At 44.7% G+C, this 13,826-nt stretch overlaps 2 protein-coding genes across 2 annotated transcripts; both read left to right on the top strand.

Annotated features, from left to right (window-relative positions):
- Window positions 1-562: 562 nt before the first annotated feature.
- LOC119311764 (transcription factor TGA9-like) lies at window positions 563-1,755 on the top strand. Its single transcript, XM_037587469.1, has one exon. It carries the CDS (start codon window positions 823-825, stop codon window positions 1,501-1,503), a length of 681 nt encoding a protein of 226 aa, XP_037443366.1. The 5' UTR covers window positions 563-822; the 3' UTR covers window positions 1,504-1,755.
- A 1,134-nt stretch (window positions 1,756-2,889) lies between these two features.
- On the top strand, window positions 2,890-10,083 carry LOC119350856. Its single transcript, XM_037618486.1, is given in 3 exon segments — window positions 2,890-2,953; window positions 9,077-9,954; window positions 10,060-10,083. Coding segments are annotated over 3 exon segments (966 nt in total).
- Window positions 10,084-13,826: the final 3,743 nt, after the last annotated feature.

Here is a 13,826-nt window from a genome sequence, read left to right as displayed (position 1 = left end):
GTTGGCAAAAAAAAGGCCGCTTCCACCACCCGCCGCCGGAGGTGCCGTCACTCATGCCTCTTCTCCGAAATCGGCGAGCACCCCTACCCACCATCAAAACCAGTGACCCCTTCGCCAGACCTACTGGTGACGACGAGACCAACTTCGTCCCCATTTTATGGCATGTTCAAGCTCACCTCATCGATGATGCTATGTCGTGACGTCCCTGTCTTGGACTCAGGCTACGCATGATTTGACCGACCTACCCAAAAATCGCAGACAATTGCATAATTACGAACACATATTCTTTTTTTTTCTTTCCATTTCCTTGTAGACTCATTGTCGCTTCCATAAACCGCATTTTAGAAACTATAAACACTATCTCATCAGGGAAAAATTAGGCACCGTTTTCTTAAGTTCTCCCCCACACACATCGTTTTACATTTTGTCAGAAGTTGGCCACCGCACATGATGCATTCGTTAGGTACGAACGACATATATATAGTAGGACAAAGTAATGCGCAGATCGATGCGTCCACTGGCACGCCGGGCCCCATGTCAGCCTCATCCGGCCGCTTTGTCCCGCGGCTCATCTAGGCGTGAGCGTGACGCCGTACGTCGCCGTCCATCGCCACCTCGCCACCCGGCCACCACACATGGCCTCCTGCATGCGGGTCACCTGTCGCGGCCTCATACGCCCCGGCGGCCCGCGCCAGCAGCCGTCGCTTCCTCTGGCTCAACGGTCCAGATCATCTCGCCGCCATTTATAAGTACCACCGGCACACGCGCGGGCAAGCTCACTGTACCACCCCTGCCTGGCCAGAGAAGGGAGAGAACCGGACGATGGAGCTGGAGGCGGCGACGCGGCGCTTCCAGCTCTGGCTCCGCGGGCTGCGGTCGCTGCGCCGGGACCTCCGGACGGCGCGCTGGGCCGACGACCCGGCGCAGCTCGCCAAGCTGGTGGCCGGCTACGTGTCCCACTTCGCGGACTACTGCGCGGCGCGGGCGGAGCTGGACCCGGTGTGGACGCTGGCGGCGCCGTGGGCGAGCCCCGTGGAGCGCGGCGCGGCGCACTGGCTGGCCGGGTGGCGGCCGACCACGCTGGTCCACCTGCTCTACACCGAGTCCGGCCGCCGCTTCGAGGCGCAGCTCCCGGACCTCCTGCTCGGCGTGCGGTCGGGCAACCTCGGCGACCTCAGCCCGGCCCAGCTGGCGCAGATCGACGAGCTGCAGCGCCGCACCGTGGCGCAGGAGGACGAGCTGTCGCGGGAGATGGCGCGGGTGCAGGAGGGCCACGGCGCGGTGGGCGCCGGCGGGGAGTTGGTGGACGTGGGCGGGCTCGTCGGCCGCGTCGGCGCCGTGCTCGCCGGGGCGGACGCGCTGCGGCTGCGCACCATGAAGCGCGCCGTGGAGATCCTCGAGCCGGCGCAGGCGGCCGAGCTGCTCGTCGCCGCGGCGGACATGGAGATCGGGTTCCGTGAGTTCGGGCTCAAGTACGACGGCGTCGGCGCCGGCGGCTCGTAACGTCCAGCTAGCTAGATCGGTCACCATCGGCGCTCGGCAGGTCCAGCCCGGTTTTTTTCCAGGTGAAGTTGGTTTGACTGGGACAGGGAGGCTTTCCACTCTTGTAATCTTGTTGCCGCGACGATTGTCCGCCAGATCGATAGATCGACGGCTGTCGCGCGGTGAGTGTTTCGTCGTAGCTGGGCCGTGTCAGGGCGTGCTGTTGACCGAGAGACAAGTAATAAAATGCAGAGGCACACGCTGCATGCTTTTTGGGACTAAGAAAGTACTTTTTTTTTTGAATCATGGTTTCGTTGACAAGTCGGCCTTTGCTTCTCTTCTCGTCTCGTGGTAGGAGGTAAAAAAAGTATGACGTGAAAGCGGACGGATCAATGAAAACTTGAAAACTCATATCATGGACCGTCGGATCTATAACGTGCGCTATTGATTAAGGCTCATGCTAGGATTTCGCGTGGGCTACTGATGTTGCGCTTGTCGGAGCATGGACGTTGCACTTAACCAACTGTAAAAACTAAAAAGAAAAACTGTAAAGAAAAGAGACAATTGTAAAAGCTATCGCCATTTTAGGATTTATAAATGACGTGATAGGCACTCGCCATTAGACACAAGATCTAGTAACAGCTGAAGAAACAATAGTTGGAGCATCACCTCACGGTGCACATGCTTGCAATACTTCAACATCGTTCCAAGTCGCCTCACCAACAGCCCGCCGACTGCTGATTAACACACTAATTTTCAAGATCTGAAGAGAGCAACAGAGCTGGCAACACCTGCCCTCATATGCCCTTTGTCGGCGCTGGATCAAGTGTTGTAGAGGTAGTGAGAACCTGATGATATCTTCCAACAGCTCATCGCTGTCACTAGTCGATCAATGCTGTCAGGAAACCAAAACTTGAGGGAAACAATGACCTGCTAGTATCTTCATTATTTTGCCATTGCGAGAAACTTGCATTGGAAAGAGGAGGAGCATTGGTCGGTAATGTTTTTGGGTTGTTTCTCCTTTTGCATGTTGGGTGATTGATCTTCAGGTTCCACCTTTCGTGTTATGCCATGCTGCAAGCCTCTCTGTAACTTTTTCTCAGATTTGCTATTGTGAACACAAGAGAAGTTGTTGGTTTCTTGTTTATTCATATAATTTCTCCTGCAATTATGTGTGCCCTATTAGCCAAGTCAATCATACTTTTGGTTTTCACCTAGTCAAGCTCATTAGCAATGTTACACAAGATTTCATTTTCTGGGTTTGAAGTTAAAATTAATTTATGTTTCAATACATATGCTAGGAAGGTATTGAAATTGCATGTGCATGTAGCTCCCAGTGATACGAAAGGCGTATTGGCCTAATACTTATCTGTATCGATGCATTTTAGCCGTAGGGTGCTTGCGCAAATGCCAGTACGACACATGCTTCTCCAAGCGCGACAACAGTGGTGGAAGAGAATTGTGCCCCCATGTTTGGTTTTGATAATTGATGACAATCTTTATGGACTAATGGTTGCCTTGAGTTATATTTGAAGGGTTTTTTCATAGGCATTCTTGAAGTCCATTTGATGGTTTCAAAGAGATTATGTGATGACCAAGGTGCTATTCAAGGAATTATCTAAAGATTGGTTAGAGAGAAGACATGATACAAGGTTGATCAAAACTAAGTCAAACAATGAATCAAGTTGATCAACACACAAAGCTTACAAGATGTAGCGAGAAGGATTAAGTGATCCCATGGTATGGTAAGCACTATCCATTACGCTTTTGTGTACTAATCCATGGTCTACATGAGAGTTCTATGTGAGGGTTAGGTATGTTTCCATGAGTTTGCGTCAAGAGGAAGATCTCATGCATCCCATGGAGGATGACATCAAGTGGTGATCGTCATCAAGATTGCGGTGTGCAAGTTTAAGTGAAGCATCATGAAGAGGTCATGCTTGAAGCTTGTCGTTCATTGTGGTGACAATAGACTTGTGAAGATGTGTTGATGAGTGGCTCACCCATAGTGGAGTATGGGGGAGCAATCAACTAGTCTTCATCGAGCCAACACAATCAAGGTGGTCCACCTTGAGGAAGTCAAGATCGTCATCATCTAGCTCAAGTGGACTATGTGCCAGGAAATTTTTTGCCCTTGATAGGTTTCCTATTCCGTCGGTCTCATGGTGGTAGTTGGGAGACCGGGTTGTAAGATCGATTGTCGTCCTATCAAGGGGGACTCTCAAGTGAGTAGCTTGATCGTATCGTTCGTAGAGAGCTCAAACCATTGCATCCTTGCATCAGCTTTCTTGGTTCTTGTTTGGTGTTTCTCTTTTTGAGGTTTAGAGCTTATGGTCATCTTCATGACAAGCTCGAGTTCATCGAAAACGGAGTTCATATGCATCTTCTATGATGTTTTCGATATTGGAGTTTATGTCGGTTCTTCATTGATAGAGGTTTCACACCTCTATATCATAGGCATACCTCTATAACCAGTCGCTGTTGGATATTATTTGTTGTCATCTATGATCTATCCAACAAGCTTGAGTTTGTTGTATTCAGAGCTCATTTGCAGAAGTTATGGCAGTTATGGTTTTCTTGCATCCATCTGTTTTGCCTAGGCTATTTTATTGCACTCTAGCGGTACTACCACTCTAGGTAGCGGTAGTGCCGCTTGACCGGTACTTCTGCAGTCCAGTGCCACGGGCAGTACCGCTTGTTTGTGGACTATTGGACTCATTTCGCTTCGACGGCAATTGGGCACGGTAGTACTGTTTCAGACGGTACCACCGCACCTACCAACGGTAGTACCACTTGTCGTGGTACTTTCGCTGGCAACTATCGTCACACTTCCGCTTATCTCTTTGCTTCTGTAGTCCCTTGCAGCCTCCACGGTAGTAGAGCGGTAGTAGGGTGCGGTAGTACCGCTTTATGCTGTACTACCGTCCTACCCTTCCTCTACTACCGCTGGTTCTCTGTGTCCTGGCGATAGTACCGCTTGTGAGGACGGTAGTACCGTTCCGACAGCACTACCACACCTGGACTTGCGTTCTCTCAATCATACACCTCGAACTACCGCCCCAAGCGGTAATACCGCTTGTGTGCGGGCTGAGAGCAGAACGGTTGGATTTGTCCCCACCTATAAAAGGGGTCTTCTTCCCCAATGGACATAATCCTTTGAGCTCGTGTTTTACCCCCATTCTTGACCATCTACGAGCTTGCTTTATCTTAATCTCTCCAAGGATTCTTGCTAGTTTTTGAGGAAAAAGAGAGAGGAGATCTAGATCTACATTTCCACCAATCACTTTCTCCTATATGTGAGGGGAACCCCTTGAATCTAGATCTTGGAGTTCTTTGTGTTCTCTTCTTCATTCTTCCTCTCATTTTCCTCCATAGCATTAGTTGTTGGGTGGGATTTGAGAGAGAAGGACTTGGGCACCAGTGGCGAAGCCAGGAAAAATGTATAACATGGGCCGACTGAAGGGGACAACACTTTTGTACAATTTTTTTGCCAAAAAAAATAGCGAAACAGATGTAATAGCAAAATATTTTTCATTGATTACACCACCATTCATCGCCGATAACTACCGGATATGCAATTTTTGAATTGTACATCACACAAAAGAAAAATCTAGACAATAGAAAGATAGAGAAACTAAGTTGCTTTAGGCCTTCAACTAAATGCCACTCGACGTGTTGGTTCATCGAACTCGTCTATAATTGCATCTATTGATATTCCAACAGCAATCTCCTTTTCAATATAAATTAGTAAGCAATCCCTTAGAAATCCATCTTCCATTTTATTCCGAAGCCTTGTCTTCACAAGTTTCATGGCAGAAAATGCACATTCTGTCGTTGCCGTTGAAACCGGTAAAGTAAGAACAAGCCGAATGAGTCTGTTCATTAAGAAGTAGATAGTAATTTTAGCAATAAATAAATCAAACCAATATAGCAGGCTAGCAGCAGAGAACATTAGATACCTATCAATTAAGTAATATTTCATCTGATTTTCCACTAGATGCAAGTTGTCGACAAAGTTCCGATATAGTTGTCAAATTCTGAAAATTTGGGCTTGTGGGTACAACATTCTCATAATGTTGTAACTGACATCTAAGATTATTCATTTCTTGTTCTTTAAAATCAGTAGGATAGAACTTTGAAGCCAAAGAATATATATTATCAATGTTAAATGAACGGAATGAATCCTTTGGGTCCAAGGAAGCACATAGGATGAGAAGCTCTGTTACTTGTTTGTTGAATATGCAATTCAGCTCTTATGGTTGCTGATCAACAACAACCATGAAAATTTCACGGCGATAATGATGCTCAACTGTAGTCTCATCCTCCACACGAGAATTGATGAAGTCCACATATAAATCACTTAAAGGCAGTGTTTGAACTCCATGTTTTGCACAAAATGAAAGCACATCAACTTTAAGCTTGTTCCAACCATTATGTCTTAGCTCCTGGATCAACATTTTGGTAGTCTTAACATCATCCATGGCATTCACAATATCTTAAGACTTCTGTTGCAACTTTTTGCATAGCATGTGTGTGATTCCCATAAGTTCTTTCATGACATGCAGAATAAATATGAAGTCAAATGACATCATCAACTTAACAACACCAGAAGCCTTTGCTCGTGCGGAAGGTGAAGTACCTGATCCTTTAGAAGTTGCGATGCTTTTAAGTACCAAAAATGTTGGTTTGTACAATTTCACAAGGTTGCAAACAGAAGCATGGTGTGAACCCCACCTAGTGTCACAAGGCCGTTGTAAAGTTCCGACTTGATTAGCCCCACTTCCAGTTTCAAGCTCGCCGAGCTCAATCAGATGCTCCATTTCAGCAACTTGATTTGCTTGCAACTCATCGTTTTTCTTACTAGAAGACACAACCGTATTGACAACAAGGGCAAGATGATCAAAAAAGTTGTGAACATCAGCTACTTCTTTAGATGTAGCAGCAGGAGCTAGCTGCAATTGATGAGCAAAACAATGGATATAATATGCATAAGGACACTCCTCGATGAACTTTGCTTGTAGTCCATTCCACTCTCCACACATGTTACTAGCACCATCGTATCCTTGGCCGCGAAAATTGTTCACATCTAACTGATGTTGAACCAAAACATAATATATCTCTTCTTTTAGGGTAGCCGAAGATGTATCAACAACATGAACAATATCAAGAAAACGTTCACGAGTGAAACCAGGTTTATCAACAAAACGAATCACTATTGCCATTTGCTCTCTTTTGGATTCATCTCTTGACTTATCAACAAGCAAGCAAAACTTAGCATCTCCTATTTCTTTGCGAAATTCACTTTGCATGTTAGAAGCAATGATACCTAGAAGTTCTTTTTGAATTGTAGGCGATGTGTACTTAGCATTGCCTGGAGCATTACCCAACACTACAGCACCAATTTCCTCATCATAAGAAGCTATCAATTTCACCATTTCAAGGAAATTACCTTGGTTCTTTGAATCAAGACTTCCATCATGTCCTCGGAAGGGGCAAGCTTCGAATGCTAACCACCGTATTGAATCAATGGTTAGTCTAAGCCGCAACCTATTCCTTTTGATATCCCCTTCTGTTTGCTTCACCAGTAATTGTTCCACATGGCATGGCTTATTCTTCAGATTATCATAACATTTTGCAGCATAATTGTGAGCAGATTTACTGTCCTTTTCCATGTGAGTTAAGAATTCACATCTCTATCCGTCATTAACTCTCTTCCATTTTTTGAATCCTTTCACTATAAACACATCAGACCCTTTCTTTCCGAGTGGCTTCTTACAAAATAAAAAGCATGGAAAATAGTAGACTACATCTTTATCTGGTGAATACTAACCAAGGGAAGCTCTTAAACCAATGATACTGAAACTTGTGTGGATGGGTCACCGACTCATCGGGAGGATACTCATCCATTTTAAAATGATATGCCCCATGTTGTATATATGCCATTCGAGCTTTTTCTTGATCGTTAGGAGGATAATCTGAATTTTGGCACCGTGGACTTGGTTCTCTTTCTACCACCAAAACAGCGGCATCATCATTGCCTCTTCCTCTCATAATCTGAGGTGGTGCTGTTGATATTGGAGTTTCTTCTACTTGTTCTTGTTCATCTACTTGTTCTTCTTCATTTACCAAGGCAGGGGCATCAACCAAATTAATCTGTTCTAGAACATCAGTTCTTCTTTTCTTCTCAAAAAAAGAATGCAGTGTTGCAAGCTTTCTTTTATTTTTGGCCATGGAGACAACCGATTACCCTAGAAGAATTGAACACGAACCACTATAAGACTATCCAATTTAGAGAATTGAAAAGGCAAACAAAAATTATAGAACAAATTTCAGATATGTGAGACAGAGAAAGAGGGATCTCAAATCAAGAATATATGCCTCTTCTTGTGTGCTTGCAGCGTCTTGAAGAAAGATGAGTCGTCCAGCCAGCCGGCGGCACTGCAGCAGCCACAAGAGAGAGCAAATAGAAAGATTTAGGAGATTTGGGGGCTAGTGGTTTATCTCCATGGATGATCAGAGCAAAGGCTGTACCGCAGGGGACCAAGGAAAGGGAAAGGTGGGAAGAGGAATCACGTGTGGCTGGGAGCCGGGGTGGCTTTTGGGATAGAATGACACTAGGGAAAAGTCAACCCTTGTACATGATTCATTGTGCCACTTTTCTTGTTGCTCATCGGTTAGGGAGGGCCACAAGGCCCAGAACAGCATAACACACAACTTCTGGAAAAAAACGCTGCTCTAAATTTTTTTTGGCATGTTGGCCCGGGCCTTGGCCCTTGCTGGTCCCCTGTTGTCTCTGCCATTGGTGGGCACTCTGTTTTCCCTTGTCATTGCATTTGGTGCATATGTTTGAGTTCTCCATGGTGATACATGGAAGTGAAGTTGAGTAGCTTATTACTCTTGGATGGTTGGTACCCTAGAGCTTGTTCCTCTTGGGTGCTTGGGCGCCCTAAATGGTTGTTGGTGTCGCGGAGCTCAATTATTGTGGTGGAAAGCTCCGGGACAAACGTCGGTGTTTTCAATTAAGTTGTGGAGACTGCCCCGAGCAATTTGTACGGGTTTCGGTGACCGCCCCCAAGGGTTACTAAAGTGTAAGGGTTCGGTGACTACCCCCCCCCAAGGGTTGCCACTTGTACGGATTCGGTGACCGCCCTCAAGGGTCCCTTAGTGGAATCACGTCATAATGCATTGTGCGATGGCGTGAGGAGATTACGGTGACCTTAATGGCATTTTGGGGAGCATTGTGCATCCACACTGCTCCAAACGGAGATTAGCATCCGCAAAGGTGTGAACTTTGAGATACATCATCGTCTACACATGGATCGGTTATCTCTTACCCGAACCCTTTACTTATGCACTTTACTTTGTGATAGCCATAGTGTTTCATGTTATATATCTGGCTATCAATTAGTTGTTTATCTTTCTTAGCATAAGTTGTTGGTGCACATAGATGAACCTAGTTGTTTTAGGTTTTGTGCTTGACAAATTAAGCACTAGTTTTATTCCACATTTTTCAAGTCTAAACCGTAATTATTTTAAAGTGCCTATTCACACCCCCCCCTCTAGGAGACATCCACGATCTTTCAAGTGGTCTCAGCCACCTCGCAGCTGTTAGTGCTCCTTCATATCTTCCGCTCGCTCTCTATTCTACCATACATAGCCTCGGTCATGCCGTCCTACCACTCTTCTACACAAATTCATCTGCCCCAAACCTTGCATTGCTCAGATTCCATCCCACTTGGCGTCGGCTTCCAAATTGATATTGTTGACTCCAACCTCTGGCCCGCATCCATTGGCTTCTCCTTAGACCCCACGCCGGGTGTTGAGTGTCTTGACTTCCAAGAACATGGATAAGAATAAGTGCACGGCTTGGATGATGAGACAGATGACACGAGGAACCGCAAGAAGCTGTTCTACAAGCTGGACAGAGGGTCCAAGGAGTTTGAGGAATATAACTTGCCCTTGCACCGCAGATGGAAGAGAGATAAACCCAATGCCAAGAATCCATCTGATTGCAAGGTGAAACCTGACAATGCAGCCCATTTGAAGGTTCCAAAGCTGAAAGCAAAGCCTGCAGTTCATAAGGATGACATTGTTGAGTTGAAGAGGGACCGAGTGCCAACCTTCAACCAGATGGTTGATCCTTACCACCACCCTTTCTGCCTAGACATACATGTCCCGAAGGGGTGGGTGCGTGCTTGCTTCGTTCACCGAATGACCAGCAGGGTTGTGTCCGTGGCTCACTCCATATCAAAGGACATGAAGTTTGATCTGGGTTCAAGGAAGGGTATTAAGGCATGTGTGGCGGTTGGGACGTTACTTGCGAGGCGTGCGATAGAGGATGATATTCACTATGCAATTTATACACCTAGAAAAGGCGACAAAACTGAAGGAAAGATTGAGGTTGTGTTGCATGGAATAATTGATAATGGAGTTGATGTGAAGGTGAAACTCAAACAAAGGAAGCTAACAACGGTATGTCATGATTATTTATTATTGTACTTTGCTTGTCATGATGATATTTGTAAATTTTCTAATACATGTCTTAATCTTTTTTTAAAGCTATTATAATCTTTTCAGCACATAACATGTGGAACTAATTGAAAAATACTTGGTTTATACCAAGTGTGCGAATTTAGATAGGGCAGATTTTAGCCGCGTTTTTTTCTTTCCTTGTTGTGTTGGTTTTCATCTGTTTTTCTTGCGGTTTTTGGTTATGATGCCTTTTTGTCGGTTTTCTTTATTTTATTTTTATTTTTATTTGTTTTCAGTTTTTCTTTCTTTCGTGTTTCTTTACTGATTTTCTTTGGTTTTTACCTTTTTATTTTCTACAAATACATGCCGTCTGCACGAGCCTAAGAGCCATATGCAGAAAGAATTTCTGTATTTGTCCTACGAATAATCGAATATCTTTTCAGTCTTGTAGGATTCAAAATGCGATGACATTGTAATCACACATTCTGCCATGCTTTTTTGGTTCTGGAGCTAAATGTCCGTGCTGAACGCTTGTGTTTATTTTAGAGTACATCAATGATATACAATATTTTTTTATACAAGAGAGAAAATGATAATTACAAGAAGCCTAAAAGCTCTATACAAGACAGAAATAATAATTACAAGAAACCTGAAAGCTCTGCAAGCAGCATGTCAGAGCAACTCTAACATAGTTGTAGTATATATCAGTCTCATAGCCAGAATAACCGTCTGTATAATGATTTTGGAAAAAAAAGAAAAAGGTATGATGATTTTGGACGAAAACAACAAAATAAGAAAGAAAAGTATGGTGATTTTGGATGAAAAAACCGGTCTAGCAGAATCGTCATCCTGCAGGAGCTATGGTAGCACAGATGGGCCAGCCTAATATGAGTTCCTGGGGTAGAAGATTTTAGCCAGTTTTTTTTTTCTTTACTTGCTGTGTTGGTTTTCATCTGTTTTTCTTGCGGTTTTCGGTTATGATGCCTTTTTATCGGTTTTCTTTTATTTTTATTTTTCTTTGTTTTCAGTTTTTCTTTTTTTGGTGTTTCTTTACCCTTTTTTTGGTTTTTATATTTTTATTTTCTACAAATACATGTTTACTTTTTCAATGCATGTAGTACATTTTTTATACATGTAACATTTTTTGATACACATTGAACATTTTTAAAGTAAATGATCAACATTTGTTCACAAATACATGCTTGAACATTTTTTGAATTAATGTTAAATATTTTCAAATGTATGTTGAACTTTTTTTGAATGATACAAAACATTTTTATAGAATGTATGATTTTTTCTAAAAATGCCACATACATATTTTTAGAAATGCGTGAACATTTTTTTACAATGTTGCAAACATTTTTTTTGAATGGTACTAACAGTTTTTTAAACATCACATATATTTTTTGCATAAATGTTTTCCTAAATGTCATGAACATATTTTGGAAAGCATGAAGAAATTTTTGAAGTGTCACGTACATTTTTCAAATGGCATGAAACTTTTTTTAATTACGTGAACATTTTTTACATTGTCACGAACATTACTTTTGAAATGCTTGAACAACTTTTGAAAGTCACGAACATTTTTTGAATGCTATCAACATTTTTAAAAGTTGCGCGAACGAAACATTCACACTGTGTTGACCTTTTTCCAATGTGCAGTGAACATTTTCAAATATTTAAGTAAAATATTTTTGCATTTTAAAATATAAGTAAAAGTAACCAAACAGAAAAAGTAAAATACGAGCACTAGCGAGCCAATGCTCCTTCTGCGTTGGGTTGGTTCATTCAGGGAGCGCTTGAGGCGAGGGAACATTCGGTCTCTCTATAGTGAGACAATGTCGTTATTCCGCCCTTCATCGTCTTTCTTTCACAAGGCTGCTTTAAATGGAGCTCGCGAGCCTCCATAATTGGAGGGGGGAGTATATCGCTCCCTTCATCCACCAAAATATTTTAAATCGAGCTCGCGAGCCTCCATAAGTGGAGGGGATGTATAGCGCTTCCTTCATGGACCAAAGTATTAGTGCCACAGACATTTCAGGACGTGCGCCTCCTTACGCAGCCGCCCACTTCTCCGCACCACCACTGTTTGCTGCCACCTTTGCTCGAACCACCATGATTTGGCCCTACTCACCTCCACCGAGTCATTCCCGTACCTACCATACTTCGCCGCACCCCGTTTCTACTTCCCACCATGGTCGCGCCATGAGATATCCATGCAAGCATCTCTCTACCTTGTATCCACCCTTTAATGGATTGCTGAGGAGGGCGGCGTCATGAGCCGACCGTTCGTCGTCGCCAACTCCATCTCCCGTGTCACATGCAACATCTCCGGCACCCAACTTAAAGGTGTTCGCCGACTTGCCTGAAGGTATTTTTTTTCTTAATTTTGTTAATGTATACCAGTCTAGTGCCTCGTAGAATCGTGTAGATGACATATATTTTGGTAGTTGGAGACCAAGGAGTTTATTGGCGATTCATCGTCGTTTTCGAGCGACGAGTCTAGGAGTGAGGTGATGGACAGTCAAAGATGATGCGATTGTGTTGATGGTTGCTCAATAGATACTGTCAACCAAAACGAAGATGAAGCGAGCGAGATTGCACATGGGTTGTTTGACATTTCACCGGAATAGAGTCTACGGTCATAATTGGCTAATAGACGAATACTTTGTGCCTGTTGTACCTATCTTGCCTACCTATTTCGGCGACGCTTTTACATGGCCACATAGTTGTTCTTGTTAGCCTCAACCATCAATTAGCTAGCTCTCCCGGGATCGAACGAAGTGGATCAGAGAAATATTCCTACTAGGACGGATGAACACCAGAGTTGTACACTAATGCGCACACACGCACCGGAGATGTTGCTCACGTAGTGCTACCAGTGGTTTTTAAGCTAAATTGCCTGTCTTCACAGGAGATGGATACATGTCCTTTTATAGGACCCGGGAATGGTACTTACGTGACTACTACCACGAACATGCACAACATCTTCCTATCTACACTAGAAACTACTCTGGCATGTACAGCTAAAACAAATTCCGGTCAAGTTCCTTGCACCAGTCTACTTCCTTCCTAAGTTAGTTACCATCTAAGTATTTGCTGCCCACGTGTTTGGAGACAGGGGTGAAGTCCACAGTGTCCCCCTCAGCCCTGTCGATCGGGTTGGATGTTGACGATCCCGACCTTGTCACGCAGCTCTTGGAACAAGACATGGGCTCTGGCAAATTCACTGTCAATTCCCTCTATAGAGAGGTATCCCGCGGTCAAGTTCCTTTGGCTGTCACGGGGCTTTGGAAGGCTAAAATTCCGCTCAAGATCAAGGTCTTCCTCTGGCAACTTTGCCAAGATTGCCTTCCTACCTCTATCAATATAGCTAAACGCAATGGTCCCGCCTTCGGTCCTTGTGCTTTGTGTGGTGTCCCGGAGGATGCGGACCATGCTTTCTTCCGGTGCCCTTTGGCGCATTTTGCCTGGAGCGCGGTTCGTGAGGCCGCGGGCGTGGATTGGGATCCACGCTCCCGCTCCGAGTTGGTGTCCTCTCTGTCCTTGGTCCATGGCCCTTCTCGCCGGGTCATGTGGACATGTGCGGCGGCTATGTTATGGGCTCTATGGCATACTCGTAACAAGTTTACTATTGAGGGAGTGTTTCCCTCCCACCCTGCTGACGTTATCTTCAAATGCATCGTGTTCTTGCAGCAATGGGCCCCGCTGGGAAGACAACAGGACTCTGATCTCCATCGCCAAGCTCTTGTACGCCTTTGTTCCATCTACTCGGCGTCTCGAGCTCCATCGCCCGTGTCTGCTGCCTCATAGGGATGCGCAACCCCTTTTGGTCGAGTTTCCTCCGAGCCTGCGTGCTCGTTTGCTAGGCC

Source organism: Triticum dicoccoides, chromosome 1B, assembly GCF_002162155.2.
Source record: "Triticum dicoccoides isolate Atlit2015 ecotype Zavitan chromosome 1B, WEW_v2.0, whole genome shotgun sequence".
Taxonomy (NCBI): domain Eukaryota; kingdom Viridiplantae; phylum Streptophyta; class Magnoliopsida; order Poales; family Poaceae; genus Triticum; species Triticum dicoccoides.
Note: the sequence above shows the minus strand (reverse complement) of the source record. Positions and strands in the feature narration are given on the sequence as shown.

Bases quoted from the DNA above. Each gene is read 5' to 3' on its own strand.
- LOC119311764 (XM_037587469.1), top strand. From the start codon at position 823: ATGGAGCTGGAGGCGGCGACGCGGCGCTTCCAGCTCTGGCTCCGCGGG.